Below are 26,196 nucleotides of genomic sequence, written 5' to 3'. Positions count from 1 at the left end.
TATTTTTCCTTTATTTTTTAATGTTGTTATAATTAAAAATCAAGAAAGATGGCTAAAGTACTGAAACAAGTCACTCAAATCATGAGTTCTGTTTTTATTACTTTATTATGTAGTTCATTTATTAATATTAATTTTTTCATTAAAACCAAGCATCTGCTGAATGACAAAATAAAACAGAAAGTGTATCTTAAAATTTTCTAAAACAGAAGCTAAAGATATTAATTTTATAGAAAAATAATGATAGAAATTACAGTTTTTTATCCCACGCGATTTGTTTTTCTAAATCAGCAAATGCTGATTGGTATTAATGTTGCAGTATGATAATTTTGAAAAAAGATAAAAAATATAAAAACTAGTGCTATTGCAGAAGGGTGTGTATATATATATATATAATAAAACTATGAAAATATTCATGTTAATAAAATGTCTTAATTATCTTTAAGATTATTACTATGTATATATGTTGTTTCACTAACAGCAATAATTAATAAAAAGAGGAACTTGTAACATTATTGTTGGCAGAATGAAATAATCTTCTTTTCTTTTTTGTAAGAATATCATAATAAAATGGTAACATGAGAATATAAAACAATACTGAAAAATCACAGAATAGTTTCTTTAAAAAAAATAACTTATTAAAAAAACCAAAACAACTCAAAATTAAAAAAAGGAAAAAATCACACTGATTCTCACTAAAATATCAAATAATGATCTTTAGTGGACACATGTAAAAAAAAACAATTAACTACTTTGGTTAAAAAAAGCTTTTGTGTTAGTAATCTACCTAAAAATAAAGGGAAATGATAAACTATATTTTAAAATAAAAATAATAAAAGCTAAGTATTCTAAATGTGATTCATGTAAATAATTTTTGAAAAATAATGTCATGAAAATACAATGGAACATTAATGATTGGAACTGAATATATTTAACTTAAACAGAGTTTATCTACTTACTTTTTATCACAAGGTTTATCTTTATATGGACATAATTACAATCAGAGAATGCAACTCCGTCTAGTAGCTACTATTATATTTTAAAATTGTAGTTTTTTTTATTTTAATTGTACATAACTTAAAAGTTCTTAAGGTTTAATACAGAAATAAACTTAATACTATATTATAAATATTAATTACATTTAATTATCAAAGTGCAGGTATTGTATCTATTATAATGGGAATGAATCTAAAAAAAAACAAAAAATAACAATAATGGATAAACAAAGACAAAATAAATAACAACCAGTATACATAATCATGAAAAAAAAAAGAATAAGAAATGTATATGTGTATACATTTCTTATTCTTTAACATATTAAAAGGGTTTTTTAAACTTTTTAAGATGGTTGTCATCAATCAACCACAGTGTTACTGGAACTCTTTAAATTCTCTATTACATTTAAACAGGCCATTCCTGTATTTCTTATTGTTATGACATTTATAAAACACCAGATTCATGGAGAATTCTGAGTTATTTTCTCTGAGAATAATAATGTTCACTACACTCAGCATAATTCATTCAGTAGCACTTTCTTCTCATACAGAAGAAAGTGAACTAACCAGCTAAAAAAAATAATCTATTAATTTGAAAGTATAATTTTTAATCATGTTTGAGTCAGGATTTTCAGTTAAGCAACCTACTCATCATTTATAAAATAAGATGACCTAGTTTTTAAAAAAAAATATTAGGCAATCAACAAAACTTGTTACAACCATCCCAATACAAAATCTTACATATTCAGATCATAAGTGTGTATATAAATTTAAATGAATGAGATCTTTCTACATTAAAAATAATTAGTTATAGTTAAATTGTTCAATTACTATATTGTAAAAATAGCATTACATCAAAATAATTTATTACTTCTAACAAGAAGATTAATAAAACTCATTAAATAAGTGTAAGAAATGAATAAATTAATATTTATTGGTACGCGAAGGTAACATGAGCGATAACAAAAATTACTGATTGATTATAATTTTATAAGATTGTTTCCAAACATCAGTGTTCCAATTATCAATGTTCAACAGTATTATCAAATTTATAGAATACTACCAGAATTAAATATTTCAAATTAAATGAGAAAAGCAAGTTAATAATTATTTGGCAAGAATTATTTTCTAATAGGCAAATACTTCTATAAAAAGTTCATTAAAATATAACTTCTCTGTTTCATTGAAAAAGTAAAAAAGTATGGTAGAAAATCAATGCACAATTTTATAAAGAACATAAATATTTTAAATAATAAAAAATAATAATAAAACTTTCATGATATCAGTTAATTATCAACATTAAACTACAGATGAAGATACGAGTATTTTTCACTATAAACAAAATAATACATCAGTAACTTCATATGGTATTTTAATAAGAGTTCAATATAATAATATATCTAAATTTTAACTAAAAAACTTGTAGAATTTTTTATTCCAAAAACCTATAGTTTCATAATTTTTATTTAAATAGTGTTAACATTTATAAAAAATTCAATACTAAAACTCACTAAGTTATTTTCATTTAACATGAACCACAAAGAATGACAAGAAATCTACTAATAATTAATTCATTTTTTAAGTATTAAAACTACAGTGAATTATTTATTAAAAAGCAGATAATATTAAAAAAAAAAAAAAATGTAAAAAACTAATTTAATCTAAAGTTAAATAAAAACATATAAAAAGCACAATAAAATAAGTATATATGGGGAAACTATTAATTATCTAAAATTACTGCAGGGATTTCTAAGTTCCTACATTATAAATTTTAATCAGTGATAGCCAGGAGGGTAAGGGGAAGTAGAACAGCGAGCGAAGGACAGCTGCATTGACGATGACTCGATCAGTAGTTTGTCAGCTCCAACATGCCATGCAGCAAGCTAAATAATGACTGTCGTTTTATCCTACCTTGTTGTGGAGAACAACCAGTGAATGGATCGCCAGTGAAACCTGGGTTACACGAGCAAACAGGTGTATGGTTGATAACAGAGCACTGTGCATTGGAGCCACAAGATCCGGGACAAGGGTCGGTACATCTCTGGTTGATGCAAGCCTGTGTCGCTGGACACTCAGGGTTGATCGTACATTCTGGTCGGCATGTTGGTGGAGTTCCGATATAATTTGGCAAACATGAACATGCAGGACTTTCCCCACGTACTTGGCACTCTGAATTTGGACCACACGGTGATGGCTGACATGGATTGACTGGTGTAGGTGGTGAAGGTGGCGCAGCTAAACAAAAAAAAAAAACAAAGAAATAATTAGAACAATTCAACAGTTATAAAAGAATAAATGGAGCAAAGAGAATACAATCAAATAATTTCTGATTTACAATTAGTACTAGATGCTGAAAATTGTGCAAAGACAAAATAAAAAGCAAACGAGGCAAAAATCCATATTTATTCACATAAAGTTAGTCTTTATAATCTAAATAAATTCCATCTAACTATTATAATTTCACTTAAACAAAGTATGATGGCTACTATTATTATAATTTATAGACCATTATAAGCTATATATATAATATCTTATAAATAATGTATGTGAATTTTTGTTTGCTTCTTTTTATAAGTGTCTGTTGTAGGTGATCTGGCCTGAGTTGTGAATCGATAATTTTAAGAGTGACAAGCATCCTTGTCATAATACAGAAAGCAGAGAGCAAAGAAACCTTCTACTGCATTTATCACTGTCATACAATACTGCAGCATATCAGCATCATGGAGTTATGTAGCATAATTCACAGAGAGGAAACATTATTATTCTCAGAGAAAATAATTCAGAATTCTCCATGAATCTGGTGTTTTGTAAATGCCATAACAATAAGAAAGACAGGAATGGGCTGTGTAAATCAACAAATTAACCACACATCTCAGGAATGGTCGACCTTGATTGAGACTGTACAAGACTACACTTCATTTACATTCATACACATCATCCTCATTCATCCTCTGAAGTAATACCTTATGGTGGTTCTGGAGGCCAAACAGAAAAGAAAAGAAAACATCAACAAACTAATGTATCCCTTTCTGTAATGAAACAGTACATAATATGAGGTAAAGTATACAGTAAGGTTTATAAACATTAGAAACACAAATTAATTCTTTTCTTCTAGTTGTGATTCTGGCAGATTAATAACATAATACGTACATTCCATCTAATTAATTAAAACAATTAAAATTGAATGTATAAGTTAATCCTATAACATTAAATTTGTTGAGTATATATTTATCACTGAATGAATTAAATCAGCAATGATACCTAAAAGTAAGAAAGCCAGAAAAACAACGAATAAGAGGCTAAAAATATGTTTATAAAAAACATATTGAAAATTTAATGATTTGGCGAAGTTTAAAATGATGAACAAGAAAAAATAGAATCTTGAGGTAGATTGTTACTAGAAGTAGATGAGTGATATTATTAAAAAATTTAAGAGTAATATATTATTATACAATGTAGGAGGTAAAGTTCAAAACTATAAGAAAAAAAACAGTCAGGTATGTGAAGTAAATGATGAAGTATGTTGTAGCAAATATTTTAAAGTTCAAAGAACCAGTCAAACTACTGATAAGAAAAAATAAAACATTATATTGCAATATATGATTGTGAATGAAAATGCATGGGGTACTAATCTGAAAAGTTGGCTTAGTATATCTCCACAGTGTTGACTAAACTTTGTATAAAATAATGAAAATATAACTGCGATTCAACTCAAGCTCTGGATTATTAAACTATCATTTATTAAATATACTTCAAGATTTATCTTATTCATTGATATATAATTTTAATGGCAACTAAAATAAAAAAAGCAATAACTTTTTCAATTTTTTATTTTTAATAACTAGTCATTTAACCAGTTTGATGTTACTCTCCACTCCTTTCAGTTCTGAGTGAACTTTTTAACCTGTTTTTTAAAATGCCAATCTTGTCTTTCTATACAATTTTTTACCACATATACAAATCTCTTTTACCAAATTAATTAAAACTTGACATCTTGATATATAATCCTTTAAGTTCATCTCTTTGCAACATTTTGCCGTAAACTTCTTTCTTTCTAGTCCTATTTGTTTTAAGACAGTTTCATATTTAAAGCAACTTTCAGAAACAAATAAAAATATTCAATAAAGTAGAATATAAGAATCAGTTTAGTTTAAACAAAAAGCAATCGCTGAAGCAAAACGAAAACTTTCATGATGAGCTTTAAGCAAAATTTCATGTGATTTTTTAAGTAAATTTTATTACAATAAAATATTTTATACATTTCACTGAATTTTAGACTAAAAAAAAAAAAAAAAAAAATCCAAATTAATTTACCTGGCATGGGGAAGCATTGACGGAATGGATCACCAGTATTGCCAGGAGCGCAGCTACATATTGGATTGTGATTTACAACTTGACAACGAGCATTATTTCCACAAGTACCAGGGCATGGATCTTGACATTTATTATTTAAACATGCTTGAGTCAAAGGACATTCAGCGCTGACAACACATTCTGGTCTACATGCAGGTGGACTTCCAATAAAACTAGGTAAGCAAGAACAAACTGCAACTCCGTTAGCAACTCTACACTGGCTATTCGGCCCACATGGTGATGGACTACACGGATCTCGAGGTGGTTCTGTAAACAAAATGGCAACAGTTAATAAAATTTCTAAAATTTAAATAAACAGTAAAATATAATGAATAAGTATAATCAAAAAGAAATATTTGCTGAAAAATCACCCTTGTCTAGTTACAACAAATGTGTGCTTAAGTACAGCTCTATGTGATAAGAAATACAGAAATATGCATATTAACTCTTTATTCACTAGAGGTTGAGCAGAAACATATTTCAACTCAGGAACTGAATGGCTGATTTGTATATTCTGAAAGTTTCCAGATGTCAATTAAAGCTTTGTTAATTTTTGGCCTGTAGGCAGAAGCATCTTCTATTTATGTAACAAGTGTTCTGGAGCTCAATATATTCCAGGATTATTAGTTCATAATGTATTGTTACTTAGAACCAACAATAGAACTGAAAAGCCATTAGTGTTAAATAAAAGAAACTCATAGTCTGATAAGAAACTTTTTCAGTCCACGGAAAACCATGGAGCAGCACATATCTTTTTTTAAAATTAATATCACTTAGAAATTATCATCAGAGGAGAAATTCATGAATATTTTATTATATATTTGAGGAAGAATCTTAAGTTTAAGTTACTGTTTCAACTCTCAAAGAAATAGTTATAATACTAGTTAGGGTAATATTCTTCAGGATCATAAAATGACCTTGAGGGATATTTTATGGTTTTATATAAGCCCTTATGGAAATTTATATTTCAGAAACTTTAAAAAAAATCTTGGTGTTTAATAATCTTTGAATTATTCAAAATGATTTATAGTAATAGTATTTAAAAAAAATGTATTTTATAAGCAGATATCAGTTTTATATTGACTTTTTTTTTTTTTTAAATCGGACTGAATCCATTCTTGTCTAGATTTACAGCCATTTATATACAAAGCAATATTTATTATTATTACCAACCAAAAACAGAATAAAGTAATTCTCAATCATAAACTGCAAAAATGATTTTAATATTCAATAAAACCTCAGTAATTTGTCACCAACGTGAATGCATGTGTTTTTTAAACCATACTTGAATATAAAAATTACATATATGTTAAATGAGATAGTTGTAATTAAACTTAGTTTTACTTTAAAATTAAAAAAAATGGTGAAATGATGGTTAATGCAATTAACCCTCAAAATAAAAGACATTATAAAAGAGAGGTTCAACAAACAATGCAATAAAAAGCAATATTCTCTAATCTGATATAGACCTTATTTACTGTACAAAGAAACAAGAAGCATACATAATAAAATTTGGATAAAAACTATCATTAAAACGATTTAATAATCTTACCAGGTGGTTTAGCTGGTCTGCAAGCAACAAATGGATCTCCTTCAGTACCAGTTGGGCATGTACATGTTGGTATATGGTTAATAACATCGCATGTAGCACCTTGTCCACATGTTCCTGGACATGGATCAATACAACGTTGATTGCTACAAGCTTTATCACGAGCACAATCTGAATTCATTGTACATTCTGGTCGGCAGCCAGAATATGGATCACCAAAATAATTTGGTAAACATGTACATGTGCCTACATTGCATTGTGTATTTGCCCCGCATGGTGATGGATTACAAGGATCAGCTGCTACTGGTGGTGGTGTAACTGAAAATAATATATTCAATGGTTATTTAAGCGAGATTATAACATTTAATCATTTAATTCAGTCAAGTAATCAAATGAAATAATTAAAATGCGACTTAAATTATTTTTAATAAAACTAGATGTACAAATGTACAAAATGTTAAAATTCTTTTGATATAATATTGAGTCATTAAGACAAATTCTTAGATTGCTTAATTTTATATGTATATGGAACATCTTAGGGAATAGTGTCTTGTAAAACATAATGATCCGAAGTAAGGATAAATGCCAGGATCTGTAGTTGCATTCAGTAAACAAATTCCTATAGTTCACTCCAGTTAATATATTTTACACCAAACAACATTAGGTACAGTACCCTTTTTGGACGTTTACTAATCAAATATAATGTTTAGATGTTAAGGACTAATTGTTGTAGCAATTACAGGCTATTTAAAGAAGAAATCATATGCTAAAAACTGACGTTCTACTTTAAAGGAAATATATATATATATATATATATATAGATGTATCACAAAGTTTTCCTGGGACTTTCATACGCTATTCTACTAGTGAGGATAATGGAAAAATACATCCTAAAATGCTTCATTTGCAATTTAATTTAATATGTACTGTTTCATTCAAATTTTCTAACTTATTTTTTATTCAACTTATCTTCGACCATTTTGTTTAGAATTAAATTCTTTACAAGTTTAAAAGTTTTATGAATTTATTACCCATTTAACAAAGTGATTGTACATCAAACATAAGAAACAGAGTTTTTTACCCCAATTTATTGGTTTTCACACCAGATTTCACAAAAGCTACAGCAGAAATGTTTCTGAGAACTATTTTATTAGATTATTCAGGTCAAAAACCATAAGAAATTACTAATTCTGCAAGTTAATTAACATTCTAAAAGTTTTAGTATGACCTCATTTCACTGGGGTAGTTGAAATCTGTGTGAAATCTTTCACTAGCCGTAACTTGCAAACTAAGTATTTTAGTCCATATGTTTATATGTACTTTTCCATTATTTTTATGAGTAGAATAGGTTATGAAAGTTCCTGGAGAACTTCATGATACATTCTCTCTCTCTCTCTCTCTCTCTCTCTCTCTCTCTCTCTCTCTCTCTCTCTATATATATATATATATATATATATATACTTTTTTTTTTTAACTAAGAAAATGAAAAGAAAGAAATTTTTAATTCAATATTATTTTTAATCTATGTTTGTGTCTTACTTTTTATCAAATAAGCAGATCATGGTTCATATTTTACCTTTCTTTTATAGGAAATCCCTTGAGTAATCCCATAGTAAGTCTTTTTAGATAACTAAAATAAAATATTATTGAAACGAAAAATCACATTGATATAGCTTGATTTCAAATAAAGATTCATGAAAACTACTAGGAAAAATTAGGATAAAAAAATAATACCCCTATTCTTAATTTAAGACTTTGCTCTTAAAGTTTGGTAACAGATCTATATTATTCATACAGATTTACATCATTCCTCTGGAATCCTTCCTTCTTTTTATCAAGACTCAGGTTTCTCGTCATTAAATTTCTTATGAAAAGCTTTTCTTTTAATAGACCAATCAATAGAAGAAAAAAAAATTGTTTTGTGACTAAATTCCCCTTCAAAAACTAACTGTGCCACGATTTGAAGTACGGTTAATACATGAAAACATACATGTTTCCAACTCCTAATTTGTTGTTTTTTTAAACAATATTTAAAAGCAGGAAATCCAGTTTCTTTTAGTTTTTCACATCTAGGTTGAAAACTAATGTGCTCCAATGAGAAAAGTTGTAGAGCACTGAAAAAACTTTAAAATGAGCTTTTATTGACTCAATTCGGGCATTTGTAACAAAAAAAAAAAAATCCATAAAAGAGTGTAATTTTTCAAAAATCCACAACTCCGCCAATTTACAAGTTGTAGCATAGGTCTTTCAGGAAAGAGTGGTTAATAATATGTAAATTATGTGGGTGAAAGATGACTGCTGTCCGATTAGTACTTTTTGCACAATTGCATCTTTTTGTGCACATTTTGCATAATGCATCCTTGCTTGACAAATGGTTCGATTATAATTTTTCAAAAAGATTTTTAAAGTATACTACAGGTGCTACAAATCATCCACTCATCGCAAGGCAATATATTGCACTGAAATAGGTAAAAAATGCATCCAAATATAGGGATAAACGTCTGAATGCGTGAAAGAAGCCGTGTAAAGGGGAAGTATTATACTATCAGCAGGGAAGTATATGTACATTTACATAGTAGATGCACATGGCGAATATTATTAATCATTACATTTCATTATTTTGGCGACTATGGGAGCAATTTAATGGGGTTTTTTCAGTCTGGGGTACCTCAACATACCCAAACTGAATCTGTCATCAGATTTCATGAAAAATCAATTCTAAAGTTGCTATTGCATTTTTTATTAGAGTATTCACATTGTATATGTATATTTAAATGACTTTTGATAATAATCAATAAAACCATTGTATGTTATGTATACATATTGTTTTTCATTTTATTTGTTAAGCAATTTAAGTTCTATTGGTTGGTCTGTAAGGGGAGAATTTTATTGTTGGCCAACTCATACTGTAATTAAAAGTAAGACTAAAATATTAAAATAAAATTTAAAAACAAATTATAATGCTAAATTAAAAATTAAAAAAACACACTGAAAATTAAAAAAAATTCTTTTTAAAATTCCACTTCAGATGCTAATGCAAAATTAGAATAATCTCCTAAACTTTTAATCTGGTGCCAACTTCAAAAAAGTTTAATTTAAAGCATTTAAAACATTCTAAATGTGAATTTTTTTATCCCAAAATTGATTCTATTTATTTTTTAATAAAGGTTTAATGAAAATCAATTGAAAAATATTTCCTATTATACTAGTTTGACAAAAACATTTTAATTACATTAATCTACTACCATAAATTTTTTGGAATACTTTACCGATTTATTACTAACTTTACCTGAAATACTGTTTGAGATAACAAAGAAAATTATTTTTTAATATTACTTTGACTTAAAACAGTCTCACTCTATATTTAAATGCAATGAAAATATATACTTTAATAACTTACATTTAATTATGGTAATAATAAAAAATCTGTAATTTAAATCATACCAACAATAGGTGAACATTGTGTAAATGGATCACCGGTGTTTCCAACGCTACAAGTACATATTGGTATATGATTTTGTACACGGCACTCGGCATTAAGTCCACAAGATCCAGCACATGGGTCACGACATTTTTCAGTTATACATGCTTGTGTAGATGGACAATCGGTGTTTACAACACATTCTGGTCTGCAATTTGGAGGTGAACCAATATAGTTTGGACGACATGAACATGATGGTGAACTGCCTGCTACACGGCATTCAGAGTTTGGTCCACATGGAGATGGTTCACAAGGATTAACTGGTGTTGGCGGAGCAGCAGGTGGTGGAGCTGAAATTACAAAATAAAATGTAAATGATTGGAATAACAAAATTTCAACTTTTATAAACTGATTTTTTGGACACAAGAATTTTGAATTGCTGATAAATATGAGTAAAGTTATTTCCATTGTTTATTCTTTCTGTTACAAATGAATGCACTTATATTCTATTTACATTCCAATATAATCCTTAAAAAGTATTTGTATTTAGTTTATTCTTTATTTCAATTATAGAAATCTCTTTATATATATTACATTTCTTATAGAAATCATATGGTTATTACAGTTAAACAGCAATACAATTACAATACAGCTATTCAATATATTTAATATTTGTTCCCTGTATATTAGTAATATTCTGGTTTTTTTTTTTTACAGATTTTAAGTTAATTATTATGAATTTTTGTGTAATTTTGTAATTTGAAAAACCTTTTTATTTAGTAAAAGATTACTTATTTATATTTGTAAAGTTTATTATTGTAATTAGAAAGTGTATGTTTTGGTCATAATACAAGGGTCTGTGAGGAGAAATATGTTTCTAAATGACCACTTAATTTCACAATTTTTATAAGATGGTAATTTTAATGTAAAATATATGTTTAATTGAGATCAATATATAATTATTCATTATATAGATTATATCAGAAATGGGTTGATGTGCTAATTCATGAATAAAAAAGGAACTGCCCAGGATTTGCCGGGACAGAACAAGGGAAACTGGTAAAATTTTGAACAGAGCAGCATCATTACTTATACAATTAATTAGATAAAAAATTAGAAGTGGTTAAAGTCTAAGTTTATATATAAAAATAAAAAATTATATTAAACAATAGTAAAGCAAATTATGAAGATATTATAAGATTAAAAAATAGGTACAAAAAATGTTAAAATTAAAAAGGTGTTATCATAAATTATTTGATTGTTCATCAATAATGAGTTTTTAATTTCAATGATTTTTCTGATGTGATATTTAAATATGAATTCTGTTTCAGTTAAACTTTTAATTCAGAAACCAGAATTAAGAAAAACATGCTACGTAAATTTAAAACTTAACAGATAGGAATTGCATGATTTGTAAATCCACAGTTAAAAAAAAACAATATATATTAAAAAAACAAAATCAAAATTAAAATTGTTGCTCAGAGATTACATTAAAATAAAAGTCAAATACGAAGGACTAACTCTGCAAATTTAAAAATATTTTTTAAGTTGAGATTATAATGTCCTAGAACTTTTAGCTCAATTAACAGTTTGATATTTGGTTTAGTTCAGTCTCAGACTGATTATTCCTGAGACAGTGCAATTTGTTTTAACTTCATACTCTCTAATCCATTTAATGTGTAAAGAACTTGAATAATATTAGAATTAAAATTCAATGTTCTTAATGCAGAATTACAGAACAATCAATCTAATGGATTGGACACTATCTCTGGGGAAGCTGACCCGGGACAGAACTAAAATAACTGCTGAACACTGTAACTGCACTAATGGTATGATTTAAAGCAGTATAATATTAAAATAAAAAACCTAAAAAATTATATTTATTCTGGATTCTGCTAACCACACCTCATACCTTTTACTAACATTAAATATTTAATCTCATTTTATAGATATAAAAGCTCATTTATTAAAAAAAAAAAATTAAACTATTAACTTCATACAATAGTTATTTGTATTCAAAGTTAAAAATAATAATTTTTAAATACTTTGTTCATCTTGATTATATGTACAGTGTCGGCTCTTAATCTTATATATAATGATAGAGAATATTTATATGATTATACCAAAATTATACAGACTTACAATAACTTGTACTGTTAACGACATTAAATTAACCATAAATATAAATTAAAACATAAACAAATACTTACGTGGTATAGGTACACAACGTGTAAATGGATCACCAGTCATTCCTGCTGGACAACTACATATTGGATTATGATTGATAACTTGACAACGTGCACCTAAGCCACATGTACCAGGACATGGATCCGTACATTTAAATTTATAACAAGCTTGATTTTGTGGACATTCATTGTTTACAACACATTCTGGTCTACAGTTTGGCGGAGCACCAATATAATCAGGTGAACATGAACAAACTGCTTGACTATTAACTGTTCTACAAATACTGTTTGGTCCACATGGAGATGGATTACATGGATCTTGAATTGTTGCTTGAGTTGTAACTACAAAAAAATAATAAAAAATAAATACAAATAATTATATTAAACCTTAAGACTCATAACAGAATTAATTATATAATAAAATAAATACATAAAAAGAATCTGTTATTGTTTATTAATTTTATGCGCATTCGACATTAATACAATAATAAAATCAGTAGCAGCAATACATAAAATTTTTATTAGCAACTTCTTTATTAATAAAAAAAGATCTTTCTAATTATATAAAATAGGTTCATTAGATCATATAAGCCCCCAGTAGTGAAAGCTATGAAGGCTACAATGTATATCAGAAAATGATTTCAAGGAAGAAAAAACCTCCATTACAGTATACCTAAAATTCTATTTTTAGATATTATTTTTAAACAATTAAATAATGCTATATAATAATAACGCTGAAACTGTAACTGCTTTAATGCCATGACTTAAATCATAATAATAATGAAATAAAAAAATAAAATTAAAAAACCTAAAAAAGTAAATCCTCAAAATTGATTTATTTTGGATTATGATAACCACACGTATTCTTTACTAACATTACAATTTTTTATTAATAATTCCTTTATTAATAAAAAAACATTTTTTCCTAAACAATAAAATTAATAATAATTATTAATTTAAATATTATTAACAATTAAGTTAGAAAATTAAATTTAGCATAAATTAATTAAGTTAGTTCATTAATAATAGATTTAATAATGCTTCACAAAATAAATGAGGAAACAGAATCATAAATCAGCTATAACCATTAAAAACAATATATAAATAATGACTAAATAATACAAATAAAGTAAAAATATGTACCAGGCGGTTGAAGAGTGCATGCTGAGAAAGGATCACCAACATATCCTTGTAAACACGTGCAAGTAGGTATGTGATTTATGACTGAACATTGAGCAAATTGACCACACACACCTGGACATGGATCTTGACATTTATTACGATCACAAGCTCTATCGGTTGGACAATCTGAACTAAGAACACATTCTGGACGACAACCTTCATATGGGTTACCTGTTAATAAGAAAATATCTTAATTATTAAAGGGAACATATAAATCTTAAATACCATTTAAGTTAATGTATTTTGTCTTCATATAAATTTTTCACAATTCTGGTCATAGGTGGAGGTTTTATGGCAGCTTACTCTTTCCGTACTACCCTTCCAAGCTACTAACGAATGGCAGCAGGATTTGATATAAATTTATTTACTAATCATGCCTGATGTCACTTAATTTATTTCATTGTTTATGTGGGAACCAGAATATTTATTAACATGGCTGATAATAATTTACAATAAAATTCATTTTTATAATTATACATCTAATAATTTAATGGTATTAATATGATATTGTGTCTCAAGCTTAAAAATACTTTATTCAAATTTACCTTAATTTGTTAATTAAATAATAATAGGTTTATAAGTTTATTTAATTAAATCAAAAAAGTTAATGGGCAATTTCGAATTGGATGATTAGTGTTTGTAAGTTTCATTCAAATGCAGTTGTACCTTGACAATCACAACTAAAATGTTTTTCAATATGCAGTACCATGAATGGAAAAATATTAAGTGCATACAAAATATTTAAAAAATGAAATATTTGTTAATTACAAGACCAGAATATTAGACAACCACCTCAAAGACAGTCTGTTATTGTACGGTACAATTGTTTCATTGAAACAGGTTGTGTATCACATAGGAAGCCAGGTCAAGGAAGCCTTTCAATTTCTGAAGCGGCAATTGAACAAGTGCAACAGACATTGATTTGTTAGTCTAGGTAAATTAACGGGATGTGTCAGCTTAGAAATGAATATTCCTAGGGTTACAGTTTGGATGGTATTGTGTAATCGACTGTCATTTAAACCCTACAAATTACAACTGATACAAGCTTTCAGTGAAGGTGATAAAGAAAAAAGAACCTGGTTTTGTATAAACTATTAAACAAAATTTTGACTGAAGATAATTATTTTAATAAAATTGTGTTCAGTGATGAAGCAACCTTCCTTACCAGTGGTAAAGTGAATGGACATAATGTCCAGATATGGGTGAGTGGAATCCATGTCACACAATCAAACATGTACGGGACTTGTTTAAGTTGAATGTGTTTTTTGTGCTGTACGTTCTCACAAAAATAATGGTCTTTTCTTTTTTGACGAGTCAACTGTAACTGGCATATCATACGTGGAAATGCTTGAACATAATCTAATGCCACAATTACAACAGGAAATAGGCACAGAGTTCATTTTCCAATAAGATGGCACCCCACCACATTATCATAGTGCAGTTGTGACATATCTCAATAGGAAAGTGCCGACTTGAATTGGACGTGGTGGAAAAATTTCCTCGCCACCATGATCGCCTGATTTAACTTCAATGGACTTCTCTGTATGAGGTTAAAGACAGAGTGTTTGTTCCTCTGCTTCCAGGAAATGTCAATGAGCTGTGCCACCATACATCAAGACATACTTCACAGGATTTGGCAAGAAATGATTACAGATGGGACATCTACCGTGATACAAAAGATAGCCATACTGAATATTTGTAAATGAAACACATACTGTAATCAGTGTTGAATCAAACATTTCTGTAAGTTAATTACTTTTTTCATTATTACAGATTACTTTTGTGTAACTAATTTACAAATATTCAGTATATAAATCATGTCTATCCCTTAAGAGAAAAACAATAAACTAATAGTGAAATAGTTTTGCAGTTTACCTTGATAATCAGCAATACAACTACATGCACCAACTCCATTACGTTGTTTACATTCTGCATTAGCACCGCAAGGTGAAGGTTGACATGGGTTAATTACTTCTTCTGTAATTAAAAACAATAATATTACAAATTAGTAATTAATAATAGTTATGGACATGCTTAACCTATTTAATACATATATGCACTGATATATAATTAAAAATTCAACACGATACATAAAATAACAATTGCACTAATTTGTTTCATGTTTCACATCAGATTATTCAGACTAAATCAGGGAATTTTTTTCCCTTGTTTTAATTATTTGTTATGAACAGAGTTGCTTCTGTTTCATTTTAAGTTCAATAAACAAGAGAGCATTTTTATACAATAAAATTGTTAATTTGTTGATGTGTCCTTAATCTTACCCATTAATTATTTAAATTATGTATCCTTAAATTACTATTTTCTTGGGCATGAAAAACTTTAACATTGAAACATTAATTGAAAAACTTAAGAGGGGAAAAGAATTAATTAATAAATATGTAAAAATATTTCTGCAGAACAACCATAACTACAGATTACAATATAATATATCTGTTCTGAAGCTAATACACCTACAGATATAATTAAAAGAAAAAAAAAAAATTAAAAAAATATTTAGAAAATTATAATTCTAGAAGTAACTTTGTATTATTAGCAAGTTAGAAATTCGGAGAAAAATAAAATAAAATAAATATAAATGTATTATACATTTTTTGTCCATTTTCTGGATGTGAAGTGTTATCAGTTTAATTCACTGACTATGAATGAATAAAAAGTAAGTCATACATGTGCCCTCAAATTTTCTTTAGAAAATATAATTCAGGGAAAATAGATTCTAGTCAATTATGAATGAATGGCAAATAGTAATGGACTTCATCTTTCTTAAGTAAAATATGTACTGTAACACATCAGATGATCAAACATTAATCAAAATATATTATGTACAATCATTCTTGCTTTTTTAATCAATTGACACTTTCCATTTCTATTACAATCAAGTCTAATTTTAAATCATTGATATAGTTAAATTTTTATATTTTTATATTTATATTTTATGATATATTTTATTACAGTTAAATTTATAGATATTTTTCTCAAAAAATATCTTAAAAGAAAGAAAGTTATGGTTTGAATGTGTACATTGAATTATGGATAATAATTAATTCAAGAAACAACCAACATTAATTTTTTTATGAATAATAAAATAAAATGCAAAAGTATAACTTACGTTTCTGTGGCAAGCACTGAATAAATGGATTTCCAGTAAATCCAGTTTGACATGAACAGCTAACAGCATGACTTACGACTTGACATTGAGCATTTAGACCACAGGAACCAGGGCAAGGGTCAGAACACTTATTATTAATACATGCCTAAAAAAACAAACAATAAAAAATAAATTTTTTCTTAGTTTCTTAATACTAAACATTGTTTTAATTAATAATAAATAAATGATAAATTATTTCATAAAAAAAAAAAAATTATATAAGTACCTGAGTTGTTGGACAATCTGGATTGATAACACATTCTGGTCGACAATTTGGTGGAGCTCCAATATATCCTGGTAAGCATGAACATGTTGGCGAATTATTTGCAGTTGGCTGACACTGTGAATTAGGACCACAAGGTGATGGTACGCATGGATTTTTTGGTGCTTCTGGTGGTGGTGGAGGTGTTGCTATAAAATTAAAATAAACATTTTAAATTAACACAATATAAATATCAGACAAATATTAAGTAAATATGGAGGTAAAAATAAAAGAGAAACAGAAAACTATATAAAAATAGAATCAAGAAAAACATACATACATACTTAATAATAAAGGACTTTACTTACTTTTTCTAGTAAGGTATCAGAAGAAATAGTTAATTTTATTTAATCTTTCTTTATGCTCTACTTTTCCTCCATTCACACATGCTCAACTACAGGCTTAATAAATAAATCATGTATTACAATCATTATAAGTAGATTTTATTTAGATATAGAAACAGCCACAATTTCATAACAACTGAGTTTGTGAGGTATTCAGCTGTAAATATGAGTTCAAAACCAGCAGCTGCCAAGTAACCTTTTTAATAAGTCCAATTGCTGACTCCCATTAATTTATTAATATCCATATAAATAGGAAAATTAAAGTTTTGTTTAAAAACTGTAAGTTAAACAAAAGGTTCTACAATATTGTGATTTTAAAAATAACAAAAATACTAACGTGGTATATCATAACAGCTTCTGAAGGGATCTCCTGTTTGACCCACTCTACAGCTACAAATTGGGCTATGATTTATTACTTCACATTTAGCGTTAAGACCACAAGAACCAAGACATGGATCGGTACATTTCTGATTAACACAAGCACGAGTTTGTGGGCATTCTGCACTGACAATGCATTCAGGTCTACAACTCGGTGGACTACCGCTGTACCCAGATAAACAGGAGCATACTGCATGTCCATCAGATGCTCGACATTGACTGTTAGGTCCACAAGGTGATGGTGAACATGGATTTTGTGGTGTTGGTGGAGCTGAAAAAAAATTTATAAACAATAATATAAAATAATAAAACCAAAATAAATACTATAGCTTTTTAACCCATTATTTGTAACAAAAATATCTACATTTTAAAATGAATTTATCATAAAATGTAATAGAAGATTATTTAAAACATACAATAGTTACATGGTTCTTTTAAAAAAAAAAATAGTTTATAAAATCCATCCTTCAAACAAGTTAAAAAAACAAATTTTCAAAACATAAGCCCTCTGGGCTTATATTTAATAGTTACTTTGATCTTTTGTGCAACACATTATTTTCAACTGTAATTTTGTTAGAACAAATAAAAAGAATATAAAACCAAAAGCATAAACAAAATTCAGTACAATCCATCAAAGTACAGAATCAATAACCTTATCTTATTATTTTTCTTTTTTTTTATAAATCAAAAGTGCTTTCGAGGAATTTTCTCATCATCAATGATTAAAATTAAAATTTGATTATACATTAAAACAATAAAATATTTAACATAATATTATTCCACACATGACATAATATATGTAGTCAAATAACTAATTAAAATAATTAAATCTTTAATCTTAAAAATATTACAATTTCTTTATACATGTTTGTGGCCAGCCACTAAATACAGCACTGTCATTGCTGACATTAGTGCTCTGACAGTGCTGTATTTAGTGGCTGGTCACAAACATGTATAAACATTTTTAATGTTTTTAAAATTAAAGATTTAATTATTTGACTAACTATTTAATTATTATATGTAATGTATGGAATAATATGATGTTAAATATTTTATTGTTTAATGTATAATCAAATTTTAATTTTAATCACTGATGATGAGAAAATTTTAAGGTAAGAGATGTTATTGATTCTGTACTTTGGTGGATTGTGCTGAATTTTGTTTATGCTTTTGATATTAATTGGTACAGTGGAAGATATGGACAAAAAAAAATTTATTTTACTAAATTAAAAAGAATATTATATCATCTAAACATCAAAGCCAAGTTTATTTTAATAAATTTACTCAAAATTAAATTGCATCATCTGACATAAAAATAACAAAAAATACTAATCCAAAAACAGCAACATTAAAGTGTGCAAAAGTGCCTGTAAATGGATTTCATAACACAATAACTGTAAATGAAGGCATTAAATACCATCCCTAATTCAAACACAAATTAATAACATAACATTTTTTTTACTTAACACACACATATATATATATATATATATATATATATATATATATATATATTTAAGAATTTAATTTTGGGTGGGATTGTAAAGAATTCCCACCAGGAAAGAGAATAAAAAAAAATCAGTCTTGACAGATAATTATAATAGCTCACAAGTTTTTAGATTTTTATATTCAAATAATTTGTCAACTTTGGCCATATCATCATTTTTAAGTAATTACAATTGGTAATCTGAATACTTTTTTATTATATCTACCTGTATTCTACTATAACTTGTATGAATATTTCAATAAAATAAAATTCAATCTAACTATTTAAGTTTCATGAAAAGTGTTGACTGTGATAAAAACTAACCTACAATCACAAAAAAAATGATATGGTAAAAGGTACTTTAAATACCTGCTGGAAGAATCCTGCAGTTAGAAAATGGATCGCCAGTATAACCTTGAGGACAAGAACATACTGGTATATGGTTAATAACATCGCACTGTGCATTTTGACCACAAGTACCAGGACAAGGATCACGGCATTTATTTCTTAAACAAGTTCTATCACGTGGACATTCTGGATTAAGAACACACTCTGGTCTACAAGCTTCATATGGATTTCCAGTATATTCTGGTATACATTCACATAAACCATTGTTACACTGAGCATTTGGTCCGCATGGTGAAGGATTACATGGATCTGCTGTTGCAGGAGCTTGAGTAGCTGAAAGTAAAAATATAACTTTTATTACAAAAACAGTCAATCAATATTTTTGTATAATTTTCTTACATACTGTGTATGCATTTTAAACTAAAAAAATATATGCTCAAAAATAATAAACAAAAACAAAAGAAAACAGAAAAATTACAATTTAGCAGAAACTCAATAATCCAGATCTCAAAAGAAGAACCATACTTGTTCCTGATTAATCAAAAGCTATTATAAATGTCCCAGTTTCTGTTTACAGTTACGATATTTATACTTTTACACTCATTAGTTTTCTTTCTGGAATATTTAAAAAACCATTTAAGTAAAGCCTAACATTGTTTGTTCTCTTTATCTGAAGCACCTTATGGTCTCTCATTAGGAATTCACAACTTTTACGTGTAATGTTATTGTAATTTAAAATGATAAAATTACAATCTTAACATTGCCTAGAACTACAAAGTTAATGGAAGAATTTTGTAAATTTCATTGTTCTGATAAATATTTTTAAATAAAAAATTACATTTCCTATTCAATTAAATGTCAATTCATAGTATAATCAGTTCAATAATAATAAATACAACTAACTGTAAGTGACTGAATTAAATTACAATATCTACATAACTGAAAACAATTTTTAGCATTTACATTAAATAGTAAACAACAATGGAAACTGAATTAACTATAGTATAATTATAAAGTCTATTAATAATTTTCACACATTACTTACTGATAGGTATTGGTGCGCATTGTGTGAATGGATCTCCAGTAAAACCATCATTACAAGTACAAACTGGTATATGATTTAAAACTCTACAATTTGCATTTGTGCCGCATGAACCAGGACAGGGGTCTCGGCATTTCTGATTAATACAAGCCATTTGACTTGGGCATTCTGCACTCAAGACACATTCTGGTCTGCATGTTGGTGGTGAACCAATATAATCTGGTAAGCAAGAACAGGCAATATTTCCATTGAGTAGCTGACATTGAGAATTAGGTCCACATGGATTTGGAACACAAGAAGGTGGTCTTTCTGTAGGTGCTGCAGATGGTGGAGGAGCTAAAAACAAATTTAAAAAAAATTAAAACTCAGAACAAACTTTAACTAAAACTGTTGTAAACAAATACAAAAAAATAAAAGGTTCAACTTTTCATCTGAGTTCTGATGTAAAGTGCAAATGTAAAAAACTGAAACGATATTTAAATAACAGAATTCATAATGAATACTTTAATAAATTACTATAAAAAAAGGATTTTTTTTTTGACTGATGGAAGCATTCACCACAGAAGCTTATAAATAAGCTTGTACATGGTAATGTGAAAATGGAAATTTGTAGCGAATGAAAAATGTTATACCTGACTAGGATTCGAATCCCAGACCTCTGTATGAAAGGCCAAGATGCTACCATTTTGCCATGGAGAGTGGCATTTTAAGCAAAGATTTAAAAAATTCATAAATAAGTATATAAATGTATGTAAATGTGAATAGACAAATAAAACTTAAAAAAGAATATTAATCCTTAGACTGCTACACGTTAAGTGGGAGTTATGTTAATTCTGCCATGTGCAAAATGCACATTTTACACTAACAATTTAAAAATTTAACTTCTCTAAAAATAGAAGGATTAGATTTTTAGAAATATTAAAACTGATCTCTGCTAAGTTTACTATTACAATTACTACACATTACACATTTTAGTGGAAGAATTAAGTTAACTTACACGCTTGGAGGTTTTTGAACAATTTGCTAAAACACTTAACTATGATTCAGTTCGTTTTAATTTTTGACACAATTAATAGACACATTTTTGAGCTCAATTGTAAATGAAAACAAAAGCCAAACACAAATTATCAATTAGGTTATTTTAGTAAAAGAAGAATTAAAATATTTTGCGAAAGAAATATGAAAATTAAATTTAATATATTCTATCTACTAAGATTATTCTCTTCATTACGTTTAAGGAAATCTAGCAATAGATAAATGAACTATAGTGAATCATAAAAATGGTTTTAATGGACTAATCTCTTAAAGCCTGATAGTTCAGGGCTAATATCTAATCACATCAGACCTGGAATTTGATATATTGACAGAAACTGTGATGCTCCAAGACAACATGGATAAATTCATGAGTGGTGGCTAATACCACCATCAGAAAAATTCTTTTTTACTGAATTTTTATGGATGAACAATCAGGAAGGCTATATTGCTCAGAGACAAGTATGACAAGAACTACTATGAAAGTTTTATAAAACAAATAAAGTTTAACTTCTGTCTACTTTTTTAGTGATCTACCTGCAAAAAAAAAATAAAAAATAACAATCTTAAATTCTGGTAAAGAAAACTGGTGCTAGTAGTGAGATAAGGCATAAATGAAGGAAACAGTTAACAGATTAAAATATAAGAACATTCAAGTACTTTTAAAATACTTACGTATTGAAGTACATTGTGAAAATGGATCTCCAGTAAAGCCAGGTGGGCAAGCGCAAATTGGATTATGATTCTTTGTAGTACATTGTGCACGAAGACCACAAGTATTTGGACATGGATCAGAACATCTTTGATTAACACAAGCTCTGTCTAATGGACATTCAGAGCTAACAATACATTCAGGTCGACATGTTGGTGGTGATCCAATATAATTGGCAAGACATGAACATACTGCTTGCTGATTTACAACACGACATTGACTATTTGGTCCACAAGGTGAAGGAATACACGGATCTTCTGGTCTTGGAGGAGCTGTAAACATAAAAAAAGTTGTAATAATGTAATAATATAGTGTAAAATTTTATAATTATTACATATTAACTTTACAGGACATATATACAATGCCATTAAAAGGAGTTTCTACTTAAAGGAAGCTTATTCAGGGCTTACAAAGGAAGACTAACTATAACTAACTGTAAATTGATTAAAACATAGAAGCACTATTACATTTCAAATTTAATTTACCATCAGATACTAAATATATTTTTTATATAAACACCTATAAAACTGAAAAGAAAATCACTAAAGAATTATTTATAAAAGAAAATTTAAATAAGATGCACATTTCAATTTCAAACAATTATAAACAGATATTCAATTTCAAACAGATATGGTAGAATTAGTAGTATATACAAAAATTAAACTTAAATATAAAAGAAATGTTAACAATAAAAAATTTCTGTAAAAGAAATTCTACAATTTAAATATTCTTAACGGCTGCTTAAATCAGTTTTAGTCTTTCACTATATTGTATAGCATTATAAAAAATAAAAATAAAATAAATATGATACTGGTAAAAATAAATGTTATAAAATATTTATTTACTTATTTTCACTATATTGTATAGCATTATAAAAAATAAAAATAAAATAAATATGATACTGGTAAAAATAAATGTTATAAAATATTTATTTACTTATTTTCACTATATTGTATAGCATTATAAAAAATAAAAATAAAATAAATATGATACTGGTAAAAATAAATGTTATAAAATATTTATTTACTTATTTATTAGTGTTTGAAGCAACAGGCAGCTACGCAATTATAGTTACAATGCAGTTTATATATATATATGTATGAGATGAATTTACAGCAGGTGAATAATACTGTGCCTGACTGGAATTGAAATATTCAGAACTTCAAAAACTTAGAATATAACCAAATTTTAAAAACTTAGTAACCATAAAACAGAAAAAATGTACTTGAGCAAAAATTAACAAAATACTTATGTACTCGACTTTAAAAAATCAGTTAATTTTCAATTAAAAAGCAACATTAATTTTATGGACTTGAATTTTAGTGATTACCTCTCTACAGGAAACATTTACAAATAAACTTAATGACCTTAATTTACAAGTTAATACTGTGGCCTCCAGAGACTTTCTTATGAATTTTTAAACACACAAGGGAACTCCAATGATTTATTATGATAAATAATTAAGATGTAAAAACAGCAAATGAAAATAACAGATAAATCATCTTAAGAAATTTTATTTGTACATCATAAATAACCATACATGATTTTTATATTAGTTAATTTACTTACGCGTAGGTGGTGCTTGTCTGCATGAGAAGAATGGATCTCCAGTGAAACCAGCAGGACATGAACAAACAGGTATGTGATTAACAACAGTACATTCAGCTCCAACACCACATGTTCCTGGACATGGATCTATACATTTGAAACGAATACAAGCAAGTGGAGGTGCACAATCTGCATTATTTTCACACTCTCTACGGCAACCAGCATATGGATCTCCTTGGAATCCTGGTAAGCATGTGCAAGCTCCCACACCGTTCCTATCCTGGCACTCTGCATTCGCTCCACAGGGTGATGGAAGGCATGGATCAGTCTGAACTGGAGTTCTTTCTGAAGCTATAGTGAAATACAATTACAATTAACATTAATACAATAGCTATAAATAAAATGGAAAAAATAATTTTCCTGATAAACAGAATGTTAATAATTCTACACTAACTTTTCAACATAAACTTGAAAATATAAACTGAAGAGAGAAAATCATTTTTATAAACAACAAAGACATTTAAAACTACAAAGATTTAATCTAGTCTTAAATGACTAAATAGATAGATTTATGCAGAGGACAATTAGTTAGGATTATTAAATTCTAATATTCACAATTACGTTGCATAAATGAATCAATGATTAAAACTTGAGAAGTATTTTACTCCATAACAACAAAAATGAATAACATTTTAAGTAATATTTTTAATAATGTTAATAACATTACAAACATAAACATTTGAATAGAACAATAAATAAATGAAAAATATTGTTTGTTAATAAAATTGTACGATAAAAAATTTATTGAGTAATATTTACTTTAATAATAATCACTTTTGAAAAAGCATAACGTAATGACTGCTCTTTAGGCAGTCTAGATTGAAAATAAAAAAAACTGTTTTATAATAAATACATTATAACTATTATGTAAATATAACTTGATGTAAACTAATTTGTCATCGTCCATTAAATACTGTTAAAATCTAATTGTCTACAAAATTTACTTACCTTAAATTAGAATTTATATGCCAGCCATGTCATTTAATTTTTTTTTTTAATGTTTAATTAACTATAAACTAAATCTATGATAATACCCTCTTAAGTTGAAAGTAAGAACTTTTGTGAATGACAGAACAAAAATAATTTTATTATACAATATAAATACAAACCTGTTAATGCAATTTAATGATCCTTATAAAATGAAATGTACATTAAAATTAAAAAATAAATGCGAAGTACTGTGAAGTAAATTCTTTATCTGTACATGCACACACAACATCCACTCCCATAGAATACAAACAAAAAAAAAATCGTATAATTAATTGATCAAACATAATCGACAATAAAAATAATCAAAATAAAACAAAATACCATTTAAGACCTACTATCAAACCAAACAATACAACTTATCTCTTACTTGTAAGCGGTGCAGGATTACACAATGTTGCAGGATCTCCAATAAATCCTTGGGGACAAGTACAAACAGGGCCATGATTAACAACTCTACAAAGAGCATTCTGACCACAAGATCCAGGACAAGGATCGACACAACGTTCATTACGACAAGCCAAATTACTAGCACATTCTGCATCAATTGTACATTCAGGACGACAATTTGGTGGACGACCAACATAATTTGGTAAACAAGAACAAGCAGGCGTTGATCCGACGGCACGACATTGTGAATACGGTCCACAAGGTGAAGGATCACAAGGGTTCACAGGAGGAGCAGGTGTAGTTGGTGCTAGAAAGAGAAAAAAGAGAGCAACCCACTAAGAATAGAAAATTACAGAAGTATAAAAGAAAATATAATAACAGTAACACATAAAAAGGACAGTATATTTAAGATTAAAACACAAAACATAAACAGTTTTAGAAATAATTAGATAGTATTTATAAAAAAGATTAAGAAAAATAAGTAAAATTCTTAATACAATATTATACTGAAAGAAAAAACCTAAGAGAAAATAAAAAAAATGTAGCAAAAGTATGTCACAACAATAAAAAATTAGTACAAGAAACAGAAATTGAATATTAATATACGTGTATTTCTACATCGGAATTAAAAATTTTAAATAGTTCTTTACATGTGCTATTTTATATAGTAATTAAAAAAAATAAGTATATAAAAATAAAATAAGAAAAGAGAAACAAAGATCAAAAATAAAAACTACAAGAATAAAATTAATTAAAAT

The 26,196-nt window shown here is 27.4% G+C and overlaps 1 protein-coding gene across 1 annotated transcript in view; it reads right to left on the bottom strand.

The window, feature by feature from the left end:
- Positions 1-26,196, bottom strand: part of dpy (fibrillin-like protein dumpy) — a 705,616-nt gene that overhangs the window by 163,936 nt on the left and 515,484 nt on the right. The window contains exons 82-96 of the mRNA XM_075365108.1: positions 25,419-25,745; positions 24,023-24,352; positions 22,417-22,725; positions 20,713-21,045; positions 19,689-20,000; positions 17,793-18,104; positions 17,076-17,260; positions 16,811-16,955; positions 15,559-15,660; positions 13,645-13,854; positions 12,526-12,843; positions 10,339-10,665; positions 6,898-7,212; positions 5,307-5,612; positions 2,904-3,227 (exon numbers count right to left, since the gene is read on the bottom strand). Coding sequence (XP_075221223.1) covers positions 2,904-3,227; positions 5,307-5,612; positions 6,898-7,212; positions 10,339-10,665; positions 12,526-12,843; positions 13,645-13,854; positions 15,559-15,660; positions 16,811-16,955; positions 17,076-17,260; positions 17,793-18,104; positions 19,689-20,000; positions 20,713-21,045; positions 22,417-22,725; positions 24,023-24,352; positions 25,419-25,745 — 4,155 coding nt within the window. The remainder of the gene's footprint in view (positions 1-2,903; positions 3,228-5,306; positions 5,613-6,897; positions 7,213-10,338; positions 10,666-12,525; positions 12,844-13,644; positions 13,855-15,558; positions 15,661-16,810; positions 16,956-17,075; positions 17,261-17,792; positions 18,105-19,688; positions 20,001-20,712; positions 21,046-22,416; positions 22,726-24,022; positions 24,353-25,418; positions 25,746-26,196) is intronic.

The sequence above is a fragment of the Lycorma delicatula genome, chromosome 4 (genome assembly GCF_047948215.1).
Source record: "Lycorma delicatula isolate Av1 chromosome 4, ASM4794821v1, whole genome shotgun sequence".
Lineage (NCBI taxonomy): Eukaryota > Metazoa > Arthropoda > Insecta > Hemiptera > Fulgoridae > Lycorma > Lycorma delicatula.
The sequence above is the reverse complement of the archived record's forward strand: the minus strand, read 5'-3'. Positions and strand labels throughout refer to the sequence as shown.